At 40.5% G+C, this 25,978-nt stretch overlaps 1 protein-coding gene across 2 annotated transcripts in view; it reads right to left on the bottom strand.

The window, feature by feature from the left end:
- Positions 1 to 24,585, bottom strand: part of BANP (BTG3 associated nuclear protein) — a 129,508-nt gene extending 104,923 nt beyond the window's left edge. For both annotated transcript variants that reach the window (XM_088526256.1, XM_088526255.1), the window contains exons 1-4: positions 24,495 to 24,585; positions 10,706 to 10,850; positions 10,088 to 10,182; positions 8,852 to 9,051 (exon numbers count right to left, since the gene is read on the bottom strand). In XM_088526256.1, the coding sequence (XP_088382382.1) occupies positions 8,852 to 9,051; positions 10,088 to 10,182; positions 10,706 to 10,775 (365 nt within the window). In that variant the 5' untranslated portion in view covers positions 10,776 to 10,850; positions 24,495 to 24,585. The remainder of the gene's footprint in view (positions 1 to 8,851; positions 9,052 to 10,087; positions 10,183 to 10,705; positions 10,851 to 24,494) is intronic.
- Positions 24,586 to 25,978: the final 1,393 nt, after the last annotated feature.

Below are 25,978 nucleotides of genomic sequence, written 5' to 3' on the forward strand. Positions count from 1 at the left end.
TCGTTAGCACACACCTCAGGTCTCCTGCAACCTGCACCTGCACGATGCAAACAGACGGCAAAAAAGCTCTCCCCCGGTAACTTCAAATATACAAATTATCAGGACTAAAACAAGAGCCAGGACTGGCCTAACAGGAATGTCTGGTAACCAAAGTAGCAAAGAGATCACTGCATTCAAACAACAAAGACATGAAGAGGGTTCAGTAGTCGAGCAGACCTACAGTTCTGCTCCACGTCTATGGGGCAGACACCAAACAAAGCTCCCTATCAGTGACACGTCACCTAATCCAGGTCTAAGGTACCCGGAGCCCCGAAGCTGGGCACGAGGGCCGCTGCGTTGCACGCTGGCTCTGGACGTGCCGGCTGTGCTAACTGGCCCCGGGGCTGCCCAGAAAACGACTCACAAACACTGGAGATCTCTGCAAGCAGTAGCGGGGCTGGCAGCCCCCGCAGGGGCCCTGGCAGGAGCTTTTGCCCATGTGTCTCCTCGCTAGCAAGAGCTGGGCGCCCAACCAGCTTGCACATTCACCACTGCACATGCACGGCAATTTACAGAACGGCCAAGGAGGCGGCCACTGCGAGAGCTGGTGCTGAATATCTGATTTCCGAAGGGATGTTACAGAAACACAACACTTTTTACAAGGAACATAATTTTTTAAAGCATTAAGAGGCGATTTCCTGTCTCACACTCCACCCTTCAGGATGGAACAAAGAGACTGAGCTAAAGAGATTGAGCAAAAATGCTCGGTTTCACAGAAAGGAAAAAATCTGTTTGGAAAGACTTGCAGATTCCAAACAGTGTGTTTTTTACGTTTGGAAACGTATCAGTTAAAGAGCAGCTGCTGCCAAATAAGGCAGATGGAAGACGGCCCACAGCCGTCTCACCAACCTTGCTGGAACCTGGCTAGATGTTGGGCTGCTTCGACCTACGGAAGCTCTGAATCCCCTTGCAGCTCTCTTCATCTTAATGCAAAGCTAAAAATCCCCTAGAACACTGTGGGTTGTTTCTTTTCAAACCATACTAGTCTATATGATTTTCCATCTGTAACAGGACTGGGTCATTGGTCTGTTGGCAACTTCTTTAAATAGAACTAAAGATTTCATCAGGTGTAAATAGGCTTGCAAGTTATTTTGAATCACAACTTGGAAATTAAATACCTGTCATTTCCAAAGGAAGATGAAAGCCTTCTTCAATCACAAATAGTTTAGGTTTTCTCTTTCTCATTCATGGTATTGACAGAATCAAAACCCCTACTCTACGGAAGTTTCAAGGAATACTGCTCTTAATGCAGGACTTCAAACTCCGAGCATCTGCAGAGACTGTTACACTAGAAGTATTTACATTCTCAAAACCAGAATCCAAATGAATCTATAGAGCTTTTCCGCCCCCTTCTGTTTACTATATGGTTGGTGTTTTGCTAGTTCAAATACCTAGGAAATAACACATACTCCCACAACCCGGTGTCAGGCTTCAACACGTTCCCATTTCAAGAGCAGCACAGAGCTCAAAGGCATTTCCCCCCTACCTTACAGCTACCATGAAGAGAAAACCATGCACTTGTGTTAAATACAATAACTCTTTTCAAGTAAGAAAAGGCGGAAGCAGAATCCATATGAAGGCATTTGCCCTGGACCAAATTTCAAGTCAGGCAGCCTTTACATTTATTGCTTCCATCCAATAACTGGCTGTGCTCGTGGAATCACAGAATGAAGGTAAATGCTCTTTTTCTTTTCCCCGGAAGTCATCCAATACGACCCTGTGGGATTTGGCAAAGGGGATAGGTCAATCCACGTGTTAATACTTCTATAATTGGTTTTAAATACCCTTAGACACTAATTACTCTAGTAGATGTGCCTCCTATCCTTATTTCCTATGCTCTAAGCCATGTATAAAACTCAAAGGCTCCTTGATCCCCAGGTATGCCTCTTTCTTCATTCCAAGATATCCTTACTATCAAAGGATGATAATCTGCTAAAATGCCATGGCACAGAGCACAAATTCTGCATGCATTCAGTTCTCCTTTCCTCTTCCATTAGACATAGCAACAGACTGAACTACAAGGGAGTTCTGACAACTGCTTTCTTCCTTGCCAAAACTTTCCAGTCATATTTTTCTTTTTCTTTTTTTCTTTTTTTTTCTTAAGAGAAAGCAAGAAGGAAAAAAATATTCACTAAAAATATTCAAATACAAAATAAAATTACTGTGTATTAGCTGACAATAATTAAATTGCCTACTAGCATGTGGTTCAGAACAAATGCAATTTTTATATATTCATATGTAATATATTTTGTTCATCCTAATTTAAATGATTCACAATTGCCACAAGCTAACAGTACCAATAAGTACTGTATCCCAAACTGGCAAATAAAAAAAAAAATTACGCCATACAACACATCTGCAAGACTGAACCTTTTGTGTGTATGTTGCTGAAAAGCTTAGCTAGCATTATACTTCTTTTAACGTTTCAAAATCATACATCTTTTTAGAATTTTTTAGAACTTCACATTTTACACATTTAGGCTTAAAAAAAAAAAAAAGAACAAAATCAATAAATCCAAGCCACAAACTTTGCCTTCATTTCTCATACAGAAGTTATTAGCTGCTACTTGCACATCATCTTTACACTGAAGCACCATTAACAAGCTGCCATCTGAATCATTTGACCGCTGTAAACAGCATTTCATCAGAAACCACTGACTTAAATACAACTGCCTAAGGAAAAACAAATCAACCCAGGTCAAACCTTGGTCAGTTCAGAAAGTTCTATAGATTAAATTCTCATACATGCATGAATTATTGAACTCCCCAAAACACGGATGAAATGTTCATATTATATTGTTATTTTAATTCTGTAACTGACCTTGCTATACGAAAGTTGTAATTTGTTTCTGGATTTATGAACTCCTGACAACAAATTACTAAGCACTTGGCTGCTCAATATCTCAGTGCAACAATAATGGAATGCGAAGCTCCAGCGAGAGCTCCAGCGCTGCTCACACTCCTGATGTCCAAGATGCCATCGCTCCTTAGACCCATATGGATTTTAACCCCCAACAGTTACACAGGACCAAATGGACTATCTGCACAAACCACTGAAATGTGAAGCTTGGAACATCTGCTGACAGTCTATAATAGAAGTTCACATTTAAGCATAAGACAAGCATAACTTAAAGTGTTTAAAAACTGAGCACAAATATCCAAAAGAAAAATTGTTATCCTTGTTCACAGCATTGCTACTGTAGATCTAGTAGGATGTACTGAATAATGATAAGAATCAGTCAAGTTCATAAAATATTTTCATTACAAAAATGGACTGCTCCTAAGTGAAAGGATGATGATAACTTGTACCATGAACAATTACATGAAATGCACGTTTAAACAAGTAAAGTGAAAAGATATGTATCAGTACTCCTACAACCCATCCAGGAGAAGAATCAACATCAAACTTTTAAGGCTGACAAGTCCTTGTGACAAATTAGGAGACTTTGGAAACCATTACAGTATTTCTGAGTGAATCAAAGAGAAAAAAAACTATTTTGTTCATACCAAAAGCCAAAAGAAACTAAGACTTTGCAGCTCTGGAAAAAGATGCCAAGAAAGAGGGGTTGAAGTCTAATTTCAGAGCTCCAATCTCTGGTTAGTTCAGCATCAAAACCTGAATAGTTTAATGCAAGAAAGAATCATATTTTTCAGATAAACATGCTCAAATGGCAGTGGGGGCAACATGCATGTGAGAGAAACTCCTCTAGCACCTGAATTGCAGTGTGAGGCTTAAACCAAGGAAAGGTAGCAGAATTTAAAACAGAAACCCTCAAAAGCATGAGAACCACCAGCATTTTGGATAAGCTGATGTCCTTATGAATCACAATTCAAGACCTGACTCTCTTGGTCAAGCTTCTACTTTACTAAAATACAGGTTTTAAATTTCAAAATTGTTTTGGTTACATTTGCATGTACAGAAAGTTACCTTTTAGCATTAAAACATACTAAATACGATTTTAAAGGGGGAAAAGGAGGAAAAATCCTCTGAGGTTGTGAAATCTTCTAATTGATGAAGATGATATTTGTATTTTCCAAATATTGACTGTGTTCTGTGAGGATACCTGAAACAGAGTACCTCAACACGGACCACAATCACAGGCGGTTGTGCTGTCTTCCTTCAACCCTTCCAGGCCTTTCCAGGTGTAGCCATAAACCCTCCCCAGGTGTAGCCATAAACCCTCCCCAGGTGTAGCCATGACGTGGATGCTCTTGCATGAGTTAAGAGCTGTTCACATGAGGGCAGCAGAATCATCCTCAAAGCAGGACATCATCTTCTTCAAACGACCCCATTCATTCTGAACAGATGTGCAGCTACATACACACAACTACAGATATGACACCTTAACTGCTAAGTTAAAACAAATTGCATTTGCTCATAGTACCATTGACCAAGAGCTTAAAAGTGACGAGGATGTGACACTTCAGTGACATGAATTCCTGGAAACCTGAAGAACAACAAACATTTGCAGATAAAAATCTTCATAATATTCTGTTAATTCAGAATAATATTGTTCTGTTGATCATCTCAACTTGCTGATTGTATTTTCAAGATAAAATTTATAACTTTTTTTTTTTTTTTTTTTTTTTAAGCAGTGGTTTCATTTTACATCATTTGCAAAGCTGGCTGTTGAAGGCTCTGTTGAGGGCCCAGTCTGCTTCCAGAGTAATATTTTTTAGGCCTAAGTGCAGAAAATTAGGCTTACAGTAACATATCTGCAACTTGAAAGGAAACTGCACTGTAAAACATGTACCATACATCTTTTGCAATACAGGCAACGTAAGTAATAATAATAATTAATTTCTTCCTACAAATTGAGGTTTTTCAGACTGGCAAATAGTGTATTTCCAAAGAGACAGTTAGTTGTTACCTTCAGTTAGAGATATTAGTATTCCAGAAGGTTTATCATGTTAGTTTACTGTTAAAGAAGAGGAAAAAATAATAAACTAAACTTGGAAAGTAGTTTACATCACCTAATGAATTATGATATTAACTGCTGTAAATGTGGAAAAGAGGTTAACTATATATCCCAGAGATTCAAAACACAATACTCAGTGATAAGAACCAAAGAATTACATTTCTTTTTTAGAAGACTGGATTAGTATATTAGGATAGTTTATTATAATCAATAAAAGTCCTTATGATAGAAGTGCAACAAAAAAGAAAAAGCTATTCAACACCTGATAAGATGAAAATAGGTTGGTTAAGGGGTTTGTAATTCACAGGAAAAAAAAAGACTGTAATTACTTTTCCTTAGGATCCTAGGTATATTTTTAATACCAATACCTTGATTAGATTTCCTGCAAATATTTTCATACTTTTTTTTCCTCCTCTCTAAAGGACTCTATGCAGAAGCAGCAGTAGTTTAGCCAAATGCAGAACTGTTATCCTATAATTCCTTTTCTTTCTTTTTTTCTTCTCCTCCAGTTTCGCAACTTCATGTAAAATCCTCTCCCTTTTAAGTTTGGTATTACTTGAACCAAAAACAACTTGTAAACAAACAGTCACACACCAGATATGCACATCTTGAACTTGACAAAACTGCAGCCAACAAGCTCGCCAACTGGCACACTGCAGACAAGGCAGAAGAACAAACCTCGCTGATCAACACTCAGCACACCCTATTGATTAATGTTAATGATAAAACACAACAATCTACACTGACAAAAATAAAGCAATTTGTACATCCCATCTGCTTGTGAACCTGCATCAAGCCTCGTTTTGTATATAAAAGAGCTTGTGCTCATACAAACATGGCAAATGCTGTTTTCTAAAACAAGCTCAAGGAACCTACCAAAAAACTCAGCTAACGGCAACCAAGACCATTTGTAGCAGCTCCATTTTCCTAAGCTGATCTCCAGGCCACGAACATGAGCAAGGCCTGTTCAAGAACAGCAGAACAGGCTTCATGCAAGAGTTAAGTGTCATTGCATTTAACCCTCCAGTCTCCCTTAAAGACAAAAATACACGAAATTCCCTCTCCATGTCAGCGCACTCGATCAGTTAGCCACAATGCATACGGTAAAAAGATCAGATTTATGAGGCCAATATTTACCATAAGAAAGGTTCAAAGAAAAATCTAAACAAAAGAGAAGCTCCACTCTATTAAGTTCCATTTCTTCAGTAACATTTTTATGATTATGTACAAAGAAAACACCAATTTTAACTTTAAATCCTCTCCATAATTGATACATTTCAAAAGCTGCTTTCTTCTAAATATATCAATTGCCCCTGAAAAAAAGTCCAAAATAATACCTTTAAAGACAAATAGTAAATTTATACAATTTAACATTTACAGAAAATATCTGTGAAAAAAAAAAAAAAGGCAAACAAGGGAGAGTTAGCTGAAACAATATCATTTTAGCTGCACTGTCATTCAATAGGTTTGCCAGTTTATCACCTAGGCACATCCTAAATCTCCAACTTAACATGAGAGGCTGCCACACTGAGAGGCCGCCACACTGAGAGGCCAACAACTGTTGTACTAGTCCTGCTATGCAAGAAACGTTTCAGCAGCTACTGGACTCTTTGACCAGCACAGAACCTCATAAAGAACAGAAGTAGATTTTTTTTATAGTCCTATTGCCAGGAAACGCGGAAGGCAGAGGAAGAGACACAATCACATCCTGGACAGAGAAGCAGGATTCATACTGAACAAGCCAGACAAGACTCAGAGCACTGCAACAATACACGTACTCCCATTCCTAATTTACTAATTATTTTGCTACTGTTCTTAGCTATTTTAAAGCTCCGAAGTTCAATACAATTCTGTTTGTTCAAACTAAGGTTCTCCTTCCTTCCAACCTACCAGTTTTGAGGCCCTCTGACACACTTGCCTCCAAATAAAAGAAACAAAAAATCCCATGTATTAACACTATGGTTTTATGGGTAAACCCAAATACGTACTTTTAAGTAACACCCTCTGAACATTGAGAAATTATCTAATACAAATCTTCGTTTTGTTTCCAAAGAAAATGAGACTGTTATTGAATACTTACTCCTCAAAATCCAACAACAACAAAACAAAGGCCTGAAAGATGTTAAGTGACTTTTAGCTTTATCAAAACCTGAGGTTGGGTTAGGCTGAGCTCAAAATCAACACCCCATGAACAGAAAGTTAACGATTTTCACCTAGCATCCCACAGCAGCTAGCGCTAACACACGACTGCCCCTGGGCTTTTAACTTTCCATGTTTCTCGACTAGCTAGATTTCCCCAAAAAGGTGATCTGGGACAAAATGTCAGCAGTTACACAGTTTAGAGTTTAGGCAATCAGGAAGGAATGGGAGACGGGACAGGAGATAATGGGATGTGCATGGAAGGCTTCCCGACCCTGCAGTGGAGGGTGCTGTAGACCATACGTGGAACCTGTGCAATGGTGGAGAACACAGCACAAAAGCCTCTAGGAAACCAGGCTTGTTCAGGACTGCCATCCAGGGAACAACTTACTGAAATACAACACTGCCACCCTCTCGGTCTTGTTTCACGGCCATCAGTTTTCCCCCCTTCTCCTGAGACTCTGTTACAGGTAATCACAATGAACAATAACAGGCTGACATGTTTGCATTGTGCCAGATTCATCTACATGACCCCTTTGGATCCTTCTTACTGTAAAATCAGCTTTCCATTTTTATGGTAATAAGATCATGTTCCATCCTCTTTCATAACGGCATGAACTGAAATGCAATTATAAACTTGAGATGCATTTTGTATCTTAAAATACCTGTTATAAAAGTGACAGGACTAAGGGAAACACACAAGACAGCAAGCAAGTAGTGGCCTTACAGGAAAAGGCCATGTTTGTACTTTGTTTGCATTCTCTTACTTCACAAGGATGTATCCTACATAACATAAAGCAAGAATGTAATTTCCTTCTATATGGCTCTAGTGCACCAGGAATAGCATACTGAGTAAAACACATGAAAAATATATTCAGAATAACATTCAGGTATTAAAGGCCAGAGGGTGCAATGAAAAAGATCAGAAGCTGGAGAAAGTGACTCACAAAAGTAGAATTAAGTCAGCACTAGAATGGTACGAAATGTGCAATCTATGCATCAACATTCCATAGTTGTTATGAGAATAAAAAGGAATTATTTACAGAAGTATACCTAGGAAAAGGTTAATAAAAATATGAATTGAATAAAATGTTATTCAATAAAAAAAACTCTTGAAAACTCTGGAATAAGCTACATGATAACTCTTGATGTGTCTATCATTTTAAGATAACAAAAGTCACATTAGACAACACATACATGAAGGTATTCCAGGTCAAATATGCTTTTGCACTGAGTGGATTAGATTATTTAATAGATCTTTTCCACCCCTGGTCTGTAATGCAGAAATAAACTGCGATATTATTCTGCTGAGAGATTACAGAAAACGAGCACATAAAACTAAAACTTTATATTGTTTGATAAAACAGGAGAAATAATTAGAGGGCTGAAGAAATGCAGTTATAAAATCATTAGACAGACACATAAATAAAAGCAAAGCAAGTCTAAAAAAAAACTGTCTAAAATATTTAATGCAACTTTTCCAGAGGAAGGATGAATCAGTCGGGTTCCAGTCAAAACAGAAATGTGGAATTGCTGCAAGTTGTCCACGCACCAGTATGACGCGCTTCGTCTCATCTAGCTAGAAGTAACGTCATGAAACTGGCACAGGGCTTACCTTAAGGTTAATTCTACATTCCTACAGGCATACCAAGCTCCTGACAGCGATACAGAAAGCTGTGGAGCTTGATGACGCCAGAGGAATGGGCTCGGGTTATTTCAAAAAGCTCCCTGAGGAGTAACTGTGCTTTTCTTACCATCGTACTTTATTGCACGTCTGCGTAGCGCCGAGAGGAGACCCTGCCACCATGGGGACTTGGATGGGGCTATGCTGTTTGTTCATGACAAGGTCCAGCTTTTCTTCCAACGATTTACAGGTCGCCTCTAGGGCCAGCAGCTTGGCCTCGATGCTGTCCAGTCGCAGGCATATTGTCTGGTTAATGGAATACAGGAACGACTAGAAAGGGAAGAGCACAAAAGAAAGTGTTTTAAAAGACCTCTGCAACAGAGAGTCCCAGATAAATGCAACCAGAGAACAATTCTAAAGGTACTAGCAAGTACTAGCAACGTGTCTAGTAACAGAATTCATCTGTGTGTAAAACTGATGACATTCTGGAGCATTTCAGCATTCTCAGATTCCTCCAGTCCTTTATTTAGAAGCCAAACCATCCAAGCCAGACACATTTTCACCTAAGCACTTTGTTAGTATGATTTCATAGACCACAAAATAACTTAAAATGACATACCAAAACCTTTCATTTGATATATTTTAAAACAAAAGGATAAGTCCATGAAAGCATCCTGCTGGATGAAGTTAAATAAGATATTTTCATGTCCAAACAGATAAATTCAGATGATTACAGCAGAAATTATATCAACACAAATAATTTCAGGTACATTAAATAACACTCACTGTAGTTTACTTCTGAGCAGCAAATCAAGAAAAGAAAATAAACAAGAGCTGTTTTCCTAAGCAATTTTTTTTTTCTTGAAGCAGACGTAACAATAACAGGCCATTAAAAGATGATGTTGGACACATTCTCCTTTGCAAACAGCAACCATGCCATCTTCTGGCTACTGCAAAAATTTACACACATGGAGCTTTTTACAATCCTGCCGCTCCAGCCCTCTCCTAATACAGAGCTTCTATTTTTGTGACAGTTTCAAGAATACAGGATCTTTCAGGTCATTGATTTTTTTCAAAAGAAAAAATGTAGAAATAGTGGCATTTAAGCCACAGGAATTAATTTTGAATTAAGTTTTATGTTGCATATACAAGTTTGTGTATTGATTTTGTGCTGGAAGATCAAATCATCAGGATTTAAAAGTTTATCCAGAACAACGATCAGACAAATGCTTACAAGAGAAGTAAGAGTAATCCCAGTACTGTGTTTGTTTTGCTTTGTAACATCATTTGCTTTTACTGTTTCTTCCCCAAAAAAGATAATTGAATTGGCATTATGTATAAAAACAGAAAAAGGAATTATCATAACCTTAATAGATGGATCCTGGCAATTAATTTCTATACGCTGACGTTTAAGAGCAGGCTCCACATCTTCATCTGTCACTTCATGATTTTCCAAAACAACTGCAAATAAAAATAATCGTGGTCATAGTCTATAATAAAAGTGGGCAAGGCTCAAAAATACATTAAATGAACACTCAAAAGGGTTGTGATATTTTCCTTCAGAAACAATTTCCAATTTTATTGTCATTTCATTGTACAGACAGAAAAGTTAATGTATGAAAAAATATGTTTTACCAGTAAAATAAAGATTCAAAATGGAGGGGTGAAAGGTCTTACTTGAGGGACAGTCTAAAAGAGAAAATGTTCTGAACTAAAGCTTGCTGGAGACCCTATTTCAATATAGATTTTTAGAACTGGACTACTGCTAAAAAAAAAGTATTTTAAAGAAAATTCAAAAAAAAATTTGAAAAATACTGAAGACATGCAAGAAAAATTGCTGAAATTTTGTATACAGCTTGGATGAGTCCATCTTGTAGAAGAAAATATTTGCAGCACAGTTTATATTTCTATGAAAAGCACAGCAGTGCTTTCCCCCATTTTAATGGGTCTGTGTGTGCTCTTCCTTACACCCTCCCTGCCGTACCTGGGTTATCTGGATTCAAGTCTTCAACCGCAATCTGAACGACATCTGCCAAATCCTGTTCTGACATCATTCAGAACCAGGCAGCAATATCCAGTCAAGCACCACCGAAGGCCCCCAAATAAGTAATTTTACAAGTCATTCAATCCTGAAAAATAACATCAAGAAGAATGTTAATAAAGGTATATTTGATATATCAATATCACATTTATTTTTGATTCTTCTTCTATAAAAGGAGATGCAATTCAGAGGGACTGGTGGTGACAGAGAGAACAACACTGAATATATTGGACACTGATTCAAACTGAAGATGAATCGGTAGCAACCAAGAGTTGTGACCATGTAAACAAGATTCTAGAAATCACCTTTGTGAGAGTTATAAATTGCAATCTAGTTCCTAGCAGAAGTAACATGCAGATGTGACCATCAGGTGCTATTACCTGTATTTGGTACAGCTCTAAAGAGGCAAGGGCAGAACGACCTGTAGCACCCTCTAAGTGACAGTCCTATATTAGGACTAAAACAAGAGTGCAGCTTGCCTTGCTCAACCTTCCTGCATTTTCCCAATGGATAAAGAAAGCATTTAGCCTCAGACACTTGGCACCTCAACAGCATAAAAACCAACCAAACCTACAAGAAAACCTCTTTAAATTGATTAAGATTTAAAAATATACAAGAGTATTCCTAAATTGCAGCCTTTTAATTTACAAATCACTTAGTTCTTGGAAGTGATCACACTTCCAAGGCCTGATATTGTATTAGCCTACGAAGCTCCCAAAACACGCTGGCTTTGTAATTACTGCAATCTGTGCAGACCTATATGAACACAAGAACCTCCACATATGAATTTTAACAGGTTTCTAAAATCTTCATAAACATTCTGCGAGTCCAGGGAGTTTTTCTGCAGCTAATTACAACCAGATTTGGAGCAAAATTTAGTATTTTTTCTTGGCTATTGAACCTGCCTGTTTCTTTTTTTCACCACAGCCCAACTCTGATGAACCTATTTTCAGAATATGGTCCTGATCTTAAAGCCAAATATTTCTCAGCCCTGCTCCTTTGGGATTCTCCACCAAGGTTGTTTAGCAGTGCATTAAGAGAAGCCTTCAGCCTGGGAAACGTCATCATAACCACAGGTACCATTCATCACTGTGCGTTCCCATGGTTTACAAAAGGATGGACAGTGAATGGCAAAGATCAGTTTATTTTTCTTTTTTCTAAATCTGAAGAAAAAAAAAAGAGAGAGAATTTGAGGTTTACCAATGGAAATGGTAATTCAACCCTTAGCATTGCCACTGAATCCAGTCCAACTCTGCATAAAGATTTTCCTCTTCTTCCACTCGGAGGCAGGAAAATCATTAAACCAGACAGGTGGAGCGCGGAACTTCGGAGCGCGACGGAGCAGCGCGTTGTGCGGGGCCGCGGCGTCAGCCTCCCCGGGGGGACACCCGCAGCATCGCGGTTGTTTACTCCAAACAACAGCGCTGCCAGCACCGAGTCGCTCCAAACTGCTGCTGGTGAAAACTGGTGGGACTTCACGGAGCGCGGCAGCACGCCCAAGAAACCTGGCGACGCGTCAGGGCGTGCGGGTGCCAGTTTGGCAAATTGTATTTGCCATTTCTGAGAAATCCTGGGAGCCGGCCAGTCATAACATAATAAAACAGCTGTGCTGGAGTTACTGTTTCATAATGTCACATACTGTACGCAGCGCTGGAGAACCCTGCCCTCCGCTTGAAGGAAGGCATCCTCCACTCCAAAGACTCTAAAGGAACGAACCAGAACAAAACTTCATTTGAAACTTTGTCTATTTACACAGAGTGAAGCTCCACTCATACTTGGCGTGTTGCATTTTAACCAATTACAGCCACAAATACGCTAGTGTTTCATAAATCACTTCCAAAGGATTTGTAATGCATTTAAGCTCACTTTAATACTCTGTCTGATTCACATATTAGCCTTCCAAACTTCATTTATTACAACAAGTTATTGAAATGTAGTAAAGTTTTCTCAACACAAATGAAAAATAGTTTCCAACTTCTGACCTATGTCTCCACCTCGAACGTCTTGGGTCACAGCAGGAAGGTATTCAACCATAAAGCAGGAAAAATCCTCAGCTATTCTGTCACAGATGATCTTTAAACGGGGGCCAGGCTACGATCAGCAGAACAGCTATTACACATACGCAGCAATAGGTCTGCAAAACTTCAGTATTTATTTCCATTTAAACAAATTTTATTACCATTTCAGTACGTCGCGCACGGCTCATAGGCCACTAGCCAAGACCAGGACAGAGCACATTGCCAATAAGCAGAACAAAAGAGACTTCTGCTGTCACCAAACTCTGTGAACTCTTGTATCAAAACATAAGGGGAAAAAATATGTACATGCTATTAATGCTAAATGTGTGGATTAAGAAATATGACCAAATGAGGTACAATGGGCATTTCAACTGTAATGGCTGTTGCAATTTAAATAAAATATTCTTCCAATTTGAGAATTTTGTCATAGAAAATTCTTGCAGTGGCCCAACTGTGCTTTCCAAACCGCGGGTCAAAGTCCAATAAAAGGTAACAAGATTGAAGTTAGAATTATATTAGCTTATCATCTTTGAAAAACTTCAGTCAAACCCGGAGCAATAACTTCTACACTAATATTGTATTTGAAGTATTTACCAACACTTCCTCAGGGTAAACATTTAAAAAAAAAAAAAAAAAAAAGAAAGAAAAGAAAAGAAAAAAAAAAGAAATTTGCCATATGTTCCTAGCTTTTTTCATTTTTCCCTTTCTTTCTTCTGGATGAAAACCTATTCCTCATTAATTCTAAATGTATATATATATATATACACATACACACACAGACACACACACATTGGCATTAAGAAGTCAATGCTGAAATAGTCCTGGCACAAATATTAAGCTGAAAGAAGGGAGGGGGGAAAAAAAATATATCACTATGGACAGAAACTCAGAAAGGCAGGGATAAACTTCATCAGGCAGAGCCAACTTCCATGAAACGTGCCCACTCCTGTTCCCCAGCCAGCGGCTGGATGTTGGATGGACAGCAATATTTTATAGTAAGTTGCCATTATCTGGGAAGGGGGCTTGGGAAGAGAGCGTGCCCCAGACAACGGAAAATCTCTCAGTAACGCACGCGCTACAGGAGGCTTTGGCCGGCCGAGCTCGCCCTGGCTCCTGCCGAGCTAGTGAAGGGGATCTGCGCTGCACTCATCGCTTCTCCTGGAGGGCTTTTTTAAAAGGTTGGATGAGATTCCTTCAACTCCCATCCAAACCAGAGACTGAAAAACAGATTAAGATGTGGCTTTGGACCAGAGGGATTTCCACCCACCTCCATTCCCATTCAGCCCTGCGTCCCTTCAAGCCTCGTTCACGTCTGATGTGTCTGACACCTCCTGTCCCGGGCTGGGGAGTTGCTTCCAGTGCCCTCCTGTTCCCCAGCTGAGCCAAATCCTGCTCCAGGAGCCTTCCCTAATATGAAACCTCACCATCGGAAAACCAGTCCCTTTTAGAAAGCAGCATGCATTAAAATGCTACCAAAAAGACAATGTTTGGTCACAGTGAATACTGGAAATGATCACGCAGAGCAAACACACTGCGCTAGCTGCCTTCTTGACGCCCAAAGGAAAAATACGCTTCCAAAATTTGAGAAAGTGGTCCTGAGGTTCCAAAAGAGAACGATCATCAATAAGCAATAGCAGACTTGGTAGTAAATCTTCCAGCAAGTAATACAGCTTATTTCCTCACCCATCAAAAATTAAAAAATATTCCCCTATTTATGCGTGAGTTTAAAATAAGAGCAAAAACTTCTCATTATTCTTTTTATTAACCAGAAAAAAAGCCCAAAAGGACAGCTAAAAAGTGTAGCGCATATCTACTGTTATGAGAAACCCCAGAAGAGAATGCACCCAAGGACATGTTTTTGCTGCTGTCGCTGGAAAATACAGACAAAACAGCAGATGTTCCCGGGGCATCACGAGAGGATATGGACAAAACAGCAAAGACCGGTTGAAGACGAAGCCAAGGACCACCGTATCTTCACAGAACTGGAATGGGGCAGCAGGCCCAGAACAGGGCCCCTGAGCCCGAATGGGGCCACGTATAGAAGCGAGTTCAGGGTCGTCATCGAGGGGACACAGCGAGACAACCACCGGGGGTCTCAAAAGCCACCAGAGACCACCAAACGGACAGGGGGTGCAGGGGGTGGGCTAGATTGTAATTAGATCCAGGAAATAGGATGAATGTGTATGATTAGTCCTAGAGTTTAATGCATATGTAGATAATAGAGAAATAAAAGTTTCAGCAAGCGCACCTTAGGTGTGCACGATAGCTGGAGCCATCCCCTGCACACCCAGCGCTGCAATAAAGCCAATCTGCTCCTTAACACTACATTGGTGTTGAGAGGTGCATTCCCGTTTTTGGTGACACTACAACCACAGCTGTGGTGCTAGTTCACTCAGAAAAGCTCCTCAGAGGCAAGTAAGGATAAAGAACTTGCAGCAGATCCACATCATGCCCCAAATACATCTGCCAGTCCCTAACAAGCAATACACTTAACAACTTAATGTACAATTAAAGTGCCCCTTGTCTAATTAAATATATTAACATTTGTAAGCAAGTAAACAAAATTAAATTAAAGCCACCTGAATTCTAAATCAATCGCCACACACGAGTTCAATGCAATTTTATCCATCTACTTTAAAACAATTTGGATCAACTCTTCCGAGTATGCCCATGGTAACAAACCCAAAATATTGAATATCTGATGAGTTTTCAAAAATCCTAGAGCACCAACCCAAAATATATAACCAGAAACATCCAATGCCTTGTTAACATACACAAAGGCACATAAATTCTCTCATACTAATTGGTGAGGAAAACAGTATTTTTAAAACATTTTTCAAAACTCTAGACCATTTAGAGTGTTTACTTGAGCTTCTCTTATTTGAGCAGTTATTTGCTCTCCTGACTAATTTCTTTGTATTATCTCTCTGCATATATATATATTTATTTAAAAAAAAGTCTAAAATACTTCAATTTACAGTAATGACAAAAAAAAAGTCTTCTGATTGTGGAAATCTGAAATATTCTATTTTACTTGTCCCAACTCCAGAAAGCTTTTAATATTTTCCCTTTTCATTATTGCACTTTTCCTTTAAACGAACAATTAAGTACATTTTTCAAATGTGATTTTTATTAGAAAACATATATTCTTCTTTACAAACCCGCTATCCAATCAGACTGCTTTTCCAAGACTAATCTACACACAACACTGGAAAGGTCCTTATCTCAAAAAGAGCTGGGATTTGCTGACACTTACAAAAGTTTCCCAAAACAGCCAGATTACAAAGGGAAACCTAATGATAAGAGTGTGTTTCATGTGTGTGCACAGGGCGAGTAATCCCCTGTGAGGGCAACTTCATTCAGAAGTGAAGTGCCCTTACGCTGCAGAGGGATTTACGGCATAAAGATCCTCTCCTGGCTGCGCGGGGCTCCGTAGAGGACACGGTGCTCATTAACGCTGCTGCCTTTATTAATTCAGTTCCACTTCCCGCACTCCTTGTCCGTGCAGGAAAGGAGCATGGCGCTTTCAGTGTCTATACAGAGCAGTACAATCCACAGCAAAGTGCCTTTGTGCAGTTCAGTTTAATCCCCTTTGGAAGGGAGTTACGCACAGGGAGCAGAAAGGCGCTCCAAGTGAGCAAAGCCACCACGCCAGGTTAAACCCTAGCAGATTTTGTGCACTGCCAAGTCTGCAGCGCCTTTGCAGAAACACTGAGCAGGCCCATGGATAGAAAGCTCATAAACTTTGCTATATTTAGTTATTCGCAGGTATTAGCGGGTTCTGAACCCAACAAGGCTCTGAAGTCTTGATCCATGGCTTAGAAAATTTCTTTAATCCCACAGCCTGGCTCTTATTCTAAGATATTACTTCAATTGGCAGCCAGAATGGGACCTTCCTAAGTTAATGGACAATCCCCAACAAAACGTATCGCTGCATATGCTAACATACTGTAACACATGAATAACAACATAATAAAAACAGTAATTTAACACAATGCTGGGCTAGACACACTGTAAATACAAGAACTACAAGCCTGCTTTATGCTGCAGTGCTCTGAAGTTTGCTAGAATATAAAACTGAAAACTATTTTCAATGAAAAAAAAAAAAATGCTCTTTTGCACTTCTGCAGCAGACTGGGTCAGCCAAAGATCAGAAAAAAAGCCTGTCCTCCCAGAACAGTACAGAAACATTCCAGATCTGGGAAGGAAAGGACACTGGCCATAACAATCTGGAGATAGATATGTAAAATAAACAGGCTAACAGAGATGCTATGCTGATGGACTCCAGTGCAGAGCTGGAAAACAGAGACAGCAACAGAAAAAAAAAAAAGAAAGAGGAATAAAGGATGTTGAAAACTCTTACAAGAAGGCAGTTTATCACATTTTTAAAAGCAAACGAATTCAGAAATTCTCAGACGTCACTATGAAAGCTCATATTATTATCTCAGTTTTATTGGTTTACTCCTAGAAGTATTTCCCTTTTTCGCACTCTACCAGCTACAAAGCTGAAGTTTTCCCTGGCTGTTTTTTCACTCACTGCCCTTGGCTACAGTCCTAGCACATGTACAGCAAATGAACAAAAATACAACTGTCACTTTCTCCAACGTACTCACACCCGCTTAACATATTTTAGCACAAGAAGCAGCAGGAAGGCGTGTGTGGCAGGACACACCAGCAACTCGAGTACAAACTCTCTCTGGGCCTTGAATAAACACTCTTGCCACTACCATGTGCAAACGACCCACATCTTTCATATAATTATGTCCAAATGAGCTAGGAAAGATAAGGCAACATCTATTATAAGTACTTTTATGTGCTTAGCCCTTACACTTGCAAACAAATTCTGTAAAATTTATTTTCCAGGCATATAATCCTGCTGAACTTAATGAAACTACTCATATGGACTGGATATACATAAAGTGCTCTAAAGTAGAGGTGAGTTCTCTGCATCACTGTAAAATTACACAGGGTACAAGTCATTAACTGCAAGCACAACCCATGTGGCTAAAAACCAGCAAATATGAAAGAGGAATTGACCAAACCATCAATGCAGTACACACAGCCAGAGGCAGCCACGTTGTTTTATTGCTTTCATCCACTAGGTGGAGAATCTTTACTGATAACAGCTACCAAAAAAAAGAAAAAAAAAAATTCAGGTATTTAAGAGTTGACTTCCAGAGCTAGTTTCCTATTATTTAAACAAAAAGTCTCTCCCATTCTCAAATAAATTCTACCCATGGCTGGAGCTCTCTGCAATTACTAGTGCAGATGTCCTTTTAGCTTTGGGTGACTGTGCCTGCATTTGAAATTGGGAATTATTTTAGTTTCTCCCTGCCCTGCACACCGCATCCTGCATAGAGCTAATCCCATGCTCATTTTCCTGGAGTAGAAAGCAGCAGAGGAACACAGATGAGAAACAGAAGTATCAAAGAATATCAATTACAAGTAACCAATTTTCTCACCTGTGTTTCTGTAGTATTTAATTGTTCATACTAACTTGAGGAATGTCAAACCACTGCCTAGCAAAATCAGAATTACTGAAAACAGTTTTTAGTTCTTTACATGACCTGTAACACTGATACAAGTGTGACAGAGAGCCAGGAGAGGACACAACACTAATTTTTAGACATTTCATAGAGCCTTCCTTGAGAAGCTGAGATGGGAATTCTTTTTGGAAAGTGAATATTCCAGAAAACCACCTGTAGCTGAAATATCATCAGCTATGAAATGAAACTGGTACCAGTTCAGAGCAGAGCTCAGCCCTAGTTCTTGCACCACAAACAGCAGGGCAAAGCAACAAAGCAAATGAACTTTACCACTGCTATTCAAAAGATTTGCAAAGATTCTGCAGAGGTAACTGAGAAGCTGACTGAGAAAGTCTATTCTCTTCGAGCCCCTTGGATGAAGGTTACAAGCACAGTACAAACATTTTCTTTACAAATATGCACATGAAAAGTCTTTTTCTGATCCTTTGCAGCAGAGGGATCTGCATTATGTTCATGAACATGGATTAATGCAAGAAGGGTTAAGGGATCATGTTCCCTCCGGTAACAGTACGTCGTTTGGAATAAGGTTTATCCCTAAATCTTTTGCCCTAAATTTGTATGAGAGGCAGCACTAGAGAATACTATTTCTATCAGCTTTAAATTCCATTAGATTTTTATTTTACATTTTATTTTTCATTCCTTTTTATAAAAAGTTTATGTATTTGTATAAAAAAAGAGTTTTGAAATCCCAGTGCCATAAACTAAAATCACTTTGAGGATTTTGAACAATTCCCCATTGGAAGTCAAAAAGCTAAAATATTCATTATGCCTACATGCAATACATTTATGTTTCCTAATTAAAAAATCCATGTGTTATCCTAGCATTTTAGATATTTTCTGTAAAACTACTGGTCCAACCCAAATGGAATGTTTCTGGGGATACAGGAAGAATAACAGACCTGGATACCAGCTACTATTTGACACTTAGAGATCGTTAAGGGAAAGCCCAGAACCTGTGACTCGGTTTTGATTTGATTATTGTCAACTGAGCATAAAGGACAGTCACCAGCAGCAGCAGAGCAATACATCAGGTACACAGAAGTACACCACCAAGCCAGGATTAAAATCGATATTTATCCGATACAGATAACCACCAGAGTTTATGGCTGAAGGTATCTAAGGATTCTTGCCTAACCTGCCAAAAGATGACAGAGGAAAATATGCTAGACATAAAAATCTAGGTAAAATATATTTGTATGCTATTTGCTAGTTCAAAATTCATTGGGTCACAGGCTCAATATCGGGAAAGGGCAGTGGAACTTCATTGCAGAGGTTCCTCAGGCCTAGCCCTGGAATAAACCCAAGAGATGAGAGAGGAGACAGAGTTGCACCTGACTCCACGCAACTGCAGCCCACAGGTATATAAATATTTTTGCTAATAGGAGCAGTTAAATGGCAGCATAAAACATAGTCAGAAACCCAACTTCTAAAATCCATTATTACGAAGCAAAATCCTAATAAGAAAGGCTATTACTAGGTGTTGAAAATGCACAGTTGGGCCTTTTTTAACATGGAAATATTTAAATATTTACAAGACAAGACTCATGTAGACCTGTGGTCATCAAAATCGAAAATTCCTTTCAGTGTTATTTAAGAATTAAAAACAAAAACAGAAACACACACACACACATACATATACTGTCAGGCTCAAATATAAAACTTACATTATTTCTTTTTAGTTACTTAGATATTTAGAAATGACAAGGAGCATGTAAGTAGTAGTTCAACAGGAAATGTGTTAACTTAATATTTGAGTCCCTTTAGAATGTGTGAAGTAGGAAAACTTAAGGGTTTCAACTAAAAATAAAACTGTCAGATGCTATCAAGAGAAAGAAGGTGGAAGAGATTTTGAATATTATACCTATATTTTACTTACTGAACAAATGACAACTTCTGAATATTTACCACCTATGACACGCTTTATCCTGATAAAAGCATTTGTAGTATCTGTAAGGCATGAACTGCCTTAGTATTAAGCAGATATGCCAGAAGTTTCCCTCCTGCTTTAAAACATCCCTCAGCATCCTAATGTTCTCTGTGCTACCCTGGAACTCGTTAACAGATTATTTTGAAAACATATTCATGCAATGTTATTTTAAGTCAATTTCCCTTTTGCAAGACTGAAAATATGCAGTCAAAATCCAAAGCAGAGAGATAAATTTTAAGGAAATTGGAAATTAGAGTTTTCATTTTTTTGCATCTGAAACCCGGGGTTCATATTACATTGTCCATTTTCAGCATCACCAAAAAAATAATGCAAGCAGTTCAGTAGTATCACAGATGGCACGTTATACTTTAAATGACAACCCCTCGAGGCAACTCTTCAATAAGAAATGTTTACCAAAAAAGCGTTACGAGCATAGGCGGGTGTCTTGCTGCAGATTCCTTCCTTCAGAGGCCCCCAAATCCTGCAGCTTCTGCAGGGATAGACCTCTGCCCCAGCAAAGGAAAAATCACAGCAATTTGCTGCGAGGCTCTGTGACTGTCCTGGAGCTCATGTGAAGGCTTAGCATCAATTCTTGCCCCAGAGAGGTGTGTGTGTCAGCAGCTACACGACCTGCAGAGCCCACGATTCTTCCATCCTACCCAAGCAGTGATTCCAGGTTTAGACAGACCTGGAAGAAAGGCTCAGCAAAGAGCAAGGTAGCAACCATGCTACATACAAGTGACATGGATAACACTTTTGCCCCCCAAATTTAAAGACTGAATTAGAAATGCTGATTTTGCACATTTTATAGCTAATTTGTCAAAACTGAGTGTTATTTCGCTTCACAGACCAACAAAAACTGAACTGAGCTAATAAAATGCATTAAGAGAAATTGGGGAGAAATAAGCATCTCCTTTCGTTCTATTAGACAGTCTCAAAGATGCGAAAATAACATAATATGTAACAAACACTGTGTCCAAATGGAAGTAACAAAAACTAGATACCAAGTTATGGCATAAAGAGCTAAACTTTTTAACTACTAAAAAAAAAAAGGAAATTACTGATTTTTGGAAAAATGAAACCTAGGTTAGAGAATACTATGTGTTCTAAACAGTTAATGACATCAGTAAGTTCAGGGTACAAATATCAAACTGAACTCGCAGCCGTGGTCAGAAGTAAGAATGCGCTTCTCCGACCCAGCTACCCTAACTCCTCTGGGACGACTTTACCCACACTCGTTACCTTCCATATTTTTCATACAGAGAATCAGAACACCCTCTACCTAACGCTATTCAGAAACATTAGGGCACAAAAGCGTTTTTGCATTTTTCTGAAGAGGACATACTGCAGAAACACCTGTGACCATCTGAATAAAAGCAAAAACCATCAAGTCCTCTATGTTGAATAGCAGAGTTCTCTCTTGAGCAATATACACCTTATGAGAAATACAAGTGCAGCTCCCACATCCATAGGCTTACTTCCTACAGGCATTTAAGAAAACAAGGAAACATTCAAGCTTTTGAAAGGCATTAGTACTCTTTTAAAACATGGGGAGGGTAGTATTTTAATTCTTACCAAAAATATATATGAAAATAAATTGAAGAGCATCACGTAAATAAAGACCGATCAAATAGTTCTTCACATTCAGGAATTCTTATTACAGTCTGGTCCTGTTTTACCCCTCTCTCCCACCCCCAGTTATAGACTACACATATCAATAGGTAGCTAGAGACAGATAAGTAGATGTCTTCATGTGTATGCAGACAAGGGAAAGAGGGTTTTTCTTTGTAGCTTCTACCAATTCACACAATGAATAGAGGAGATGCATTCTTTTTTTCAATCACAAGATAATGATACTGTAATTCCAAGAGGAAGATGCAAACTTAATGTATTTTTCACTTAAGGGGTATGTTACAAACCAAGATAAAAGAATTTTGCCCAACAGGTGACATCTTCAAAAATTAGTTTATTTAAAGCTTCCAGATGCAGAAGGTTAAGAAATTAGTCTTTTTGTGCACTTTTGTTTAATGCCCTTCACATGCAATGTATAATATGCTAAACTGAGCACTTCACAGGACCTTTAGAAATCTTTAAACTGCAATGAAACAAGTGTTTGACGTGACTTTTAAAGACTTTTATTCTTTTATTTTTACTCAAAAAAAAGTTTAGATCTGATGAAAAAAGAAAAAAAACCAGAAAACAAATTACTTCAACAGTTAACAACTAAATACCGAGTTTCAAACTAAAGGAAATCAAAACCATGAAAATAATTTTATTGGAGAAGTTTAATATACATAGACGTTCTGTTGTCCTAATTCTAATCATTAGATTTGCATCGTCTCCTACAAGCATCGTCTCCTTTATGACTGTTCTGTTCAATTCTCGGAAACAGATTCTGTAGATCTCTGGGGTCAGAGCTTCTGTAAACAAACACAAGTTCCCACCTCTTCCTCTTAAAATAAATGAGCCTTCAATTACTTTCTAAGATCATCTCAGGAATTTCACTTCAAATCTTCAAGGCAAGGTATAAGGGCATGAAAAATTCTGCAAAAACAGGCATTTATATTCTTCCTGCACAAGCTGTGCATCGGCTTTAGATGAGGAAAAAGCTCGAGATGCAGAGCACAATCTAAAACCTTGTGAGTATATTCACGACAATGAACATGGCTCTGAGCGCCACGCCAGGGCGCTCCTCTCTGCGAAATCAAGGTGAACCTTTCAGCATCCCTGCTGGTTGTGATGAGCCACGCAGAGCTCATCTTGCTGCACCTGATCGGAATAAAGACGGGGTAAAACCTTGAGCTCGCACTGTGCCAAGAGCAGCACCACATGCAAGAAACACAAGTCTTGGGAAAACTCCTGGAGCAGAACATGTGCCGCTGGGGTGCTCCTTGTGGAGTGCTGCACACCGCTGTGCTTCTGACCCTGCTCCTCAGTTCAAAGAGTCTTAAACTCTTTAAAAGTTTTAAGATCTGCCCTGTAACCACACAGCAACTTAAAACATGGCCGGATAATTAAGACATTAAGGCCAGCTGCAATTACAATAAATGAATTATGAAACAAAGAAGAATTGCAAAATATTCTTCATCTCAGAACGAATGTTTGTGTTTCCCAAGCCCAAATTCAATCAAATTCAACTAATTATTCCTCTCAATAAATTAACTACTCTTTGTTCCCAATATCTTTTCATGTATTAATGAAAAATGACTAATGGCAAGATTATCACTTAGTGTACACAGCAGGGGTCATACCGTTTTAAGAATAGTTTGTTACTGTGATGGATTTCTTTGGATATTTTACGTAACATTAACACCCTCTAACAGAACAGACCATTGTTTCAAGAGATGCCACTAATGAACGAATGTTTAAGACTAGTATTTTTTTTCAGCTCTCGCCTGAGCATTTGAGATTCTACAGACAAGTTTTACCTTCACTGCTTGAAAGACTGACACAAACAGGGTATTACATGTAAGGTAATCTCATAAAGAAGGGAATAAAAGTAATAATTAAAAAATGCAGCAAAATGCCTCCAAACTATTTTTACAGCAACCTGAAAGCATCTTATTTAACTCAAATCATCACTTGGTGGGTAATATCCGCTCCGAGCTTGTTTTCCTTAAGAAAAAAAAAAAATCTTCTCCCGAGAGCACTAAAAATAAACGGGTACATAAACTGTATGTCACACAGCAAGATGAAACTACTATATTTGGCTAAGCGCACAACTTCCCACTCAACAAGGAGTTTAATAAAAAAAATAATAAATAAAAAGCCAGACAGGAGGACTGGGAAGGGAGAGGAGGCGAGCGGCGCTGCTGCCACCAGCGTGAGGAGCGGGGGGAGCCTCTCGCGGGCGGAGCGGGGGGCTGCGCTGCCCCTCGGCGCCGCGCACGGAGCCGGGGCGGCCGCTGCCCCCGCCGCGGCCGCGAGCGCCCCGCCGGGGCCGGCGGGCTCGGCCCTGCCCCGTCCTTGGGGACGACGCGAGCGTCGCGGCGCGGAGGCGCCTCAGAGAGGAGAGATGGAGGCGCCTCACGAGGGGAGGCGGCGCGCGCCCCCCCCGCCCCTTCCCCCGCGCCTTCCCGCCCGCCTCGGCCCCTCCCCGCGGCTGCCGCCTCAGGGCGGTAGGGACGCGGCCGAGCGCTGCGAGGAGCCGGCGGGCTGCGAGGGGCCGGGGGCCGTAACCGCGGCGGGAGGCCCCCCGGGAGCTGAGCGCCATCCGTCCGGCCGCGGGGCGCCGCGGTTACCGTGTGCGCTGCCGAATTCTCGTGGTGTTTGTCGAGCGGCTGCGATAATGGCGTCCTTCCTCGCGAGAGATATCCCTCTGCGCAGCGCGCACGCGCCGCCGCGCCGCTCCCGCGCGGCCCCCGCCGGCCCCGAGCGCCCGCGCACGCGCAGCGGGGGGGGGGGCGCGGCCCGCGGCCTGCCCGGCGCCGGCGCAGACTACAACTCCCAGAGGGCAGCGCGCCGGCCCTTCGCCCCCGCCTCCGCCGAGCAGGCCGGGACCTGTAGTACACGCGGCCGGCGCGGGGCATGCCGGGAGTTGCAGTCCGCGCCACACGCGCGCTCCGCTCCGGCTCCCCACAGGCCCCCGACCCGCGCGTCTCACTCCCTCGCTCCCTGTTTCCCTCTTTCTCCCGTAATTCGACCCGTTTCAGCCTCTCGAGGAGCAAACCCAGCCCTGGCACAGGTCCAGCAACCCCTTCCTGCTCAGGCAGGCACGTCGCTTTTTTTTTTTTTCCTGCTCGTTCCTCAAACCCTTGCCTTCCATTTCTCCCTCCTCAAAGGGTGAACTCGCATCACTAAAATGATGTGACCTGAGTGTACCTGTCAATATACTAAGGAGAAGTGTCACCACGCTCAGTGAAGAGCAGGCACCAAGTGGGAATTGGCCAAATCAGCTTACCAGACTGCTTTTTTTCCCCCTCTCTTGCTTTATTTCTGCATTTGCTGTTGACTGTTGAAGGTGGAAAACCCGGGGATGACAAAAATATACAAAAGCACAAAAAGAGCGCACGGAGGGAGATTGCAAGCAGCTCTGAAAGAAGCCGATAAGAAGCATTTATCTGAAAGAAGATGCTTAAAGATTGTTTAAAGATTGTTAAGCTCTTAAGATTACTGTACTCTATCCTCATGTGCCCAAATGAGAGCGCCATCAGACTTCATCTTTCAGCCTCAGCATGGCTCCTGGTGGCTTTTGGATTTCTGCATAAAAAAGTCCTCCATGAATGCTATCCAGGAACGCAATTAAATCCTTCCTGCTTCAGAAGCGACTGTGTGTCCCAGCTCCTGCAGGCCTACGGCTAAACTGCTGCGAGCTGCTGCCTCAGCTGCTGGGCTGGCGGCTTGAAAGGTCCCTCTCAGGTTCTGCACCCTCGTCGTGTGCAAGCCCTGGGTGACATTAAAATGCACATGTTGCAGCAGCTCCTGTTTCCAGAGCGTTTCAGACCCCAGGGAGCCAGTTTCCTCCTGCTGATCTGTCTGGACGTTGTGGACAGGTTCCAAGAGAGGTGCTTAAGGGGTCTCATGTTTCACACAGGGAAATGTATGTTGGCAGCAGCACATGCACAGGGCCTGTTTTGGAAACTGCTACTAGTAACTGCTCAAAACGGTGCTTTTAGTATTAAAGAGTTGTCACGAGTCTGGGAATTACCAGCTGGCACTTCAGGAAAACCCCTGCTTTGGCTTCCAGATTTGTAATTGTTCAGCTGAGGCCATAGATTAATTAACT

The sequence above is a fragment of the Tinamus guttatus genome, unplaced genomic scaffold (assembly GCF_059628265.1).
Source record: "Tinamus guttatus ecotype Peru unplaced genomic scaffold, ASM5962826v1 Tinamus_guttatus_pri_ptg000244l, whole genome shotgun sequence".
In the NCBI taxonomy this organism is placed as follows: Eukaryota; Metazoa; Chordata; class Aves; order Tinamiformes; family Tinamidae; genus Tinamus; species Tinamus guttatus.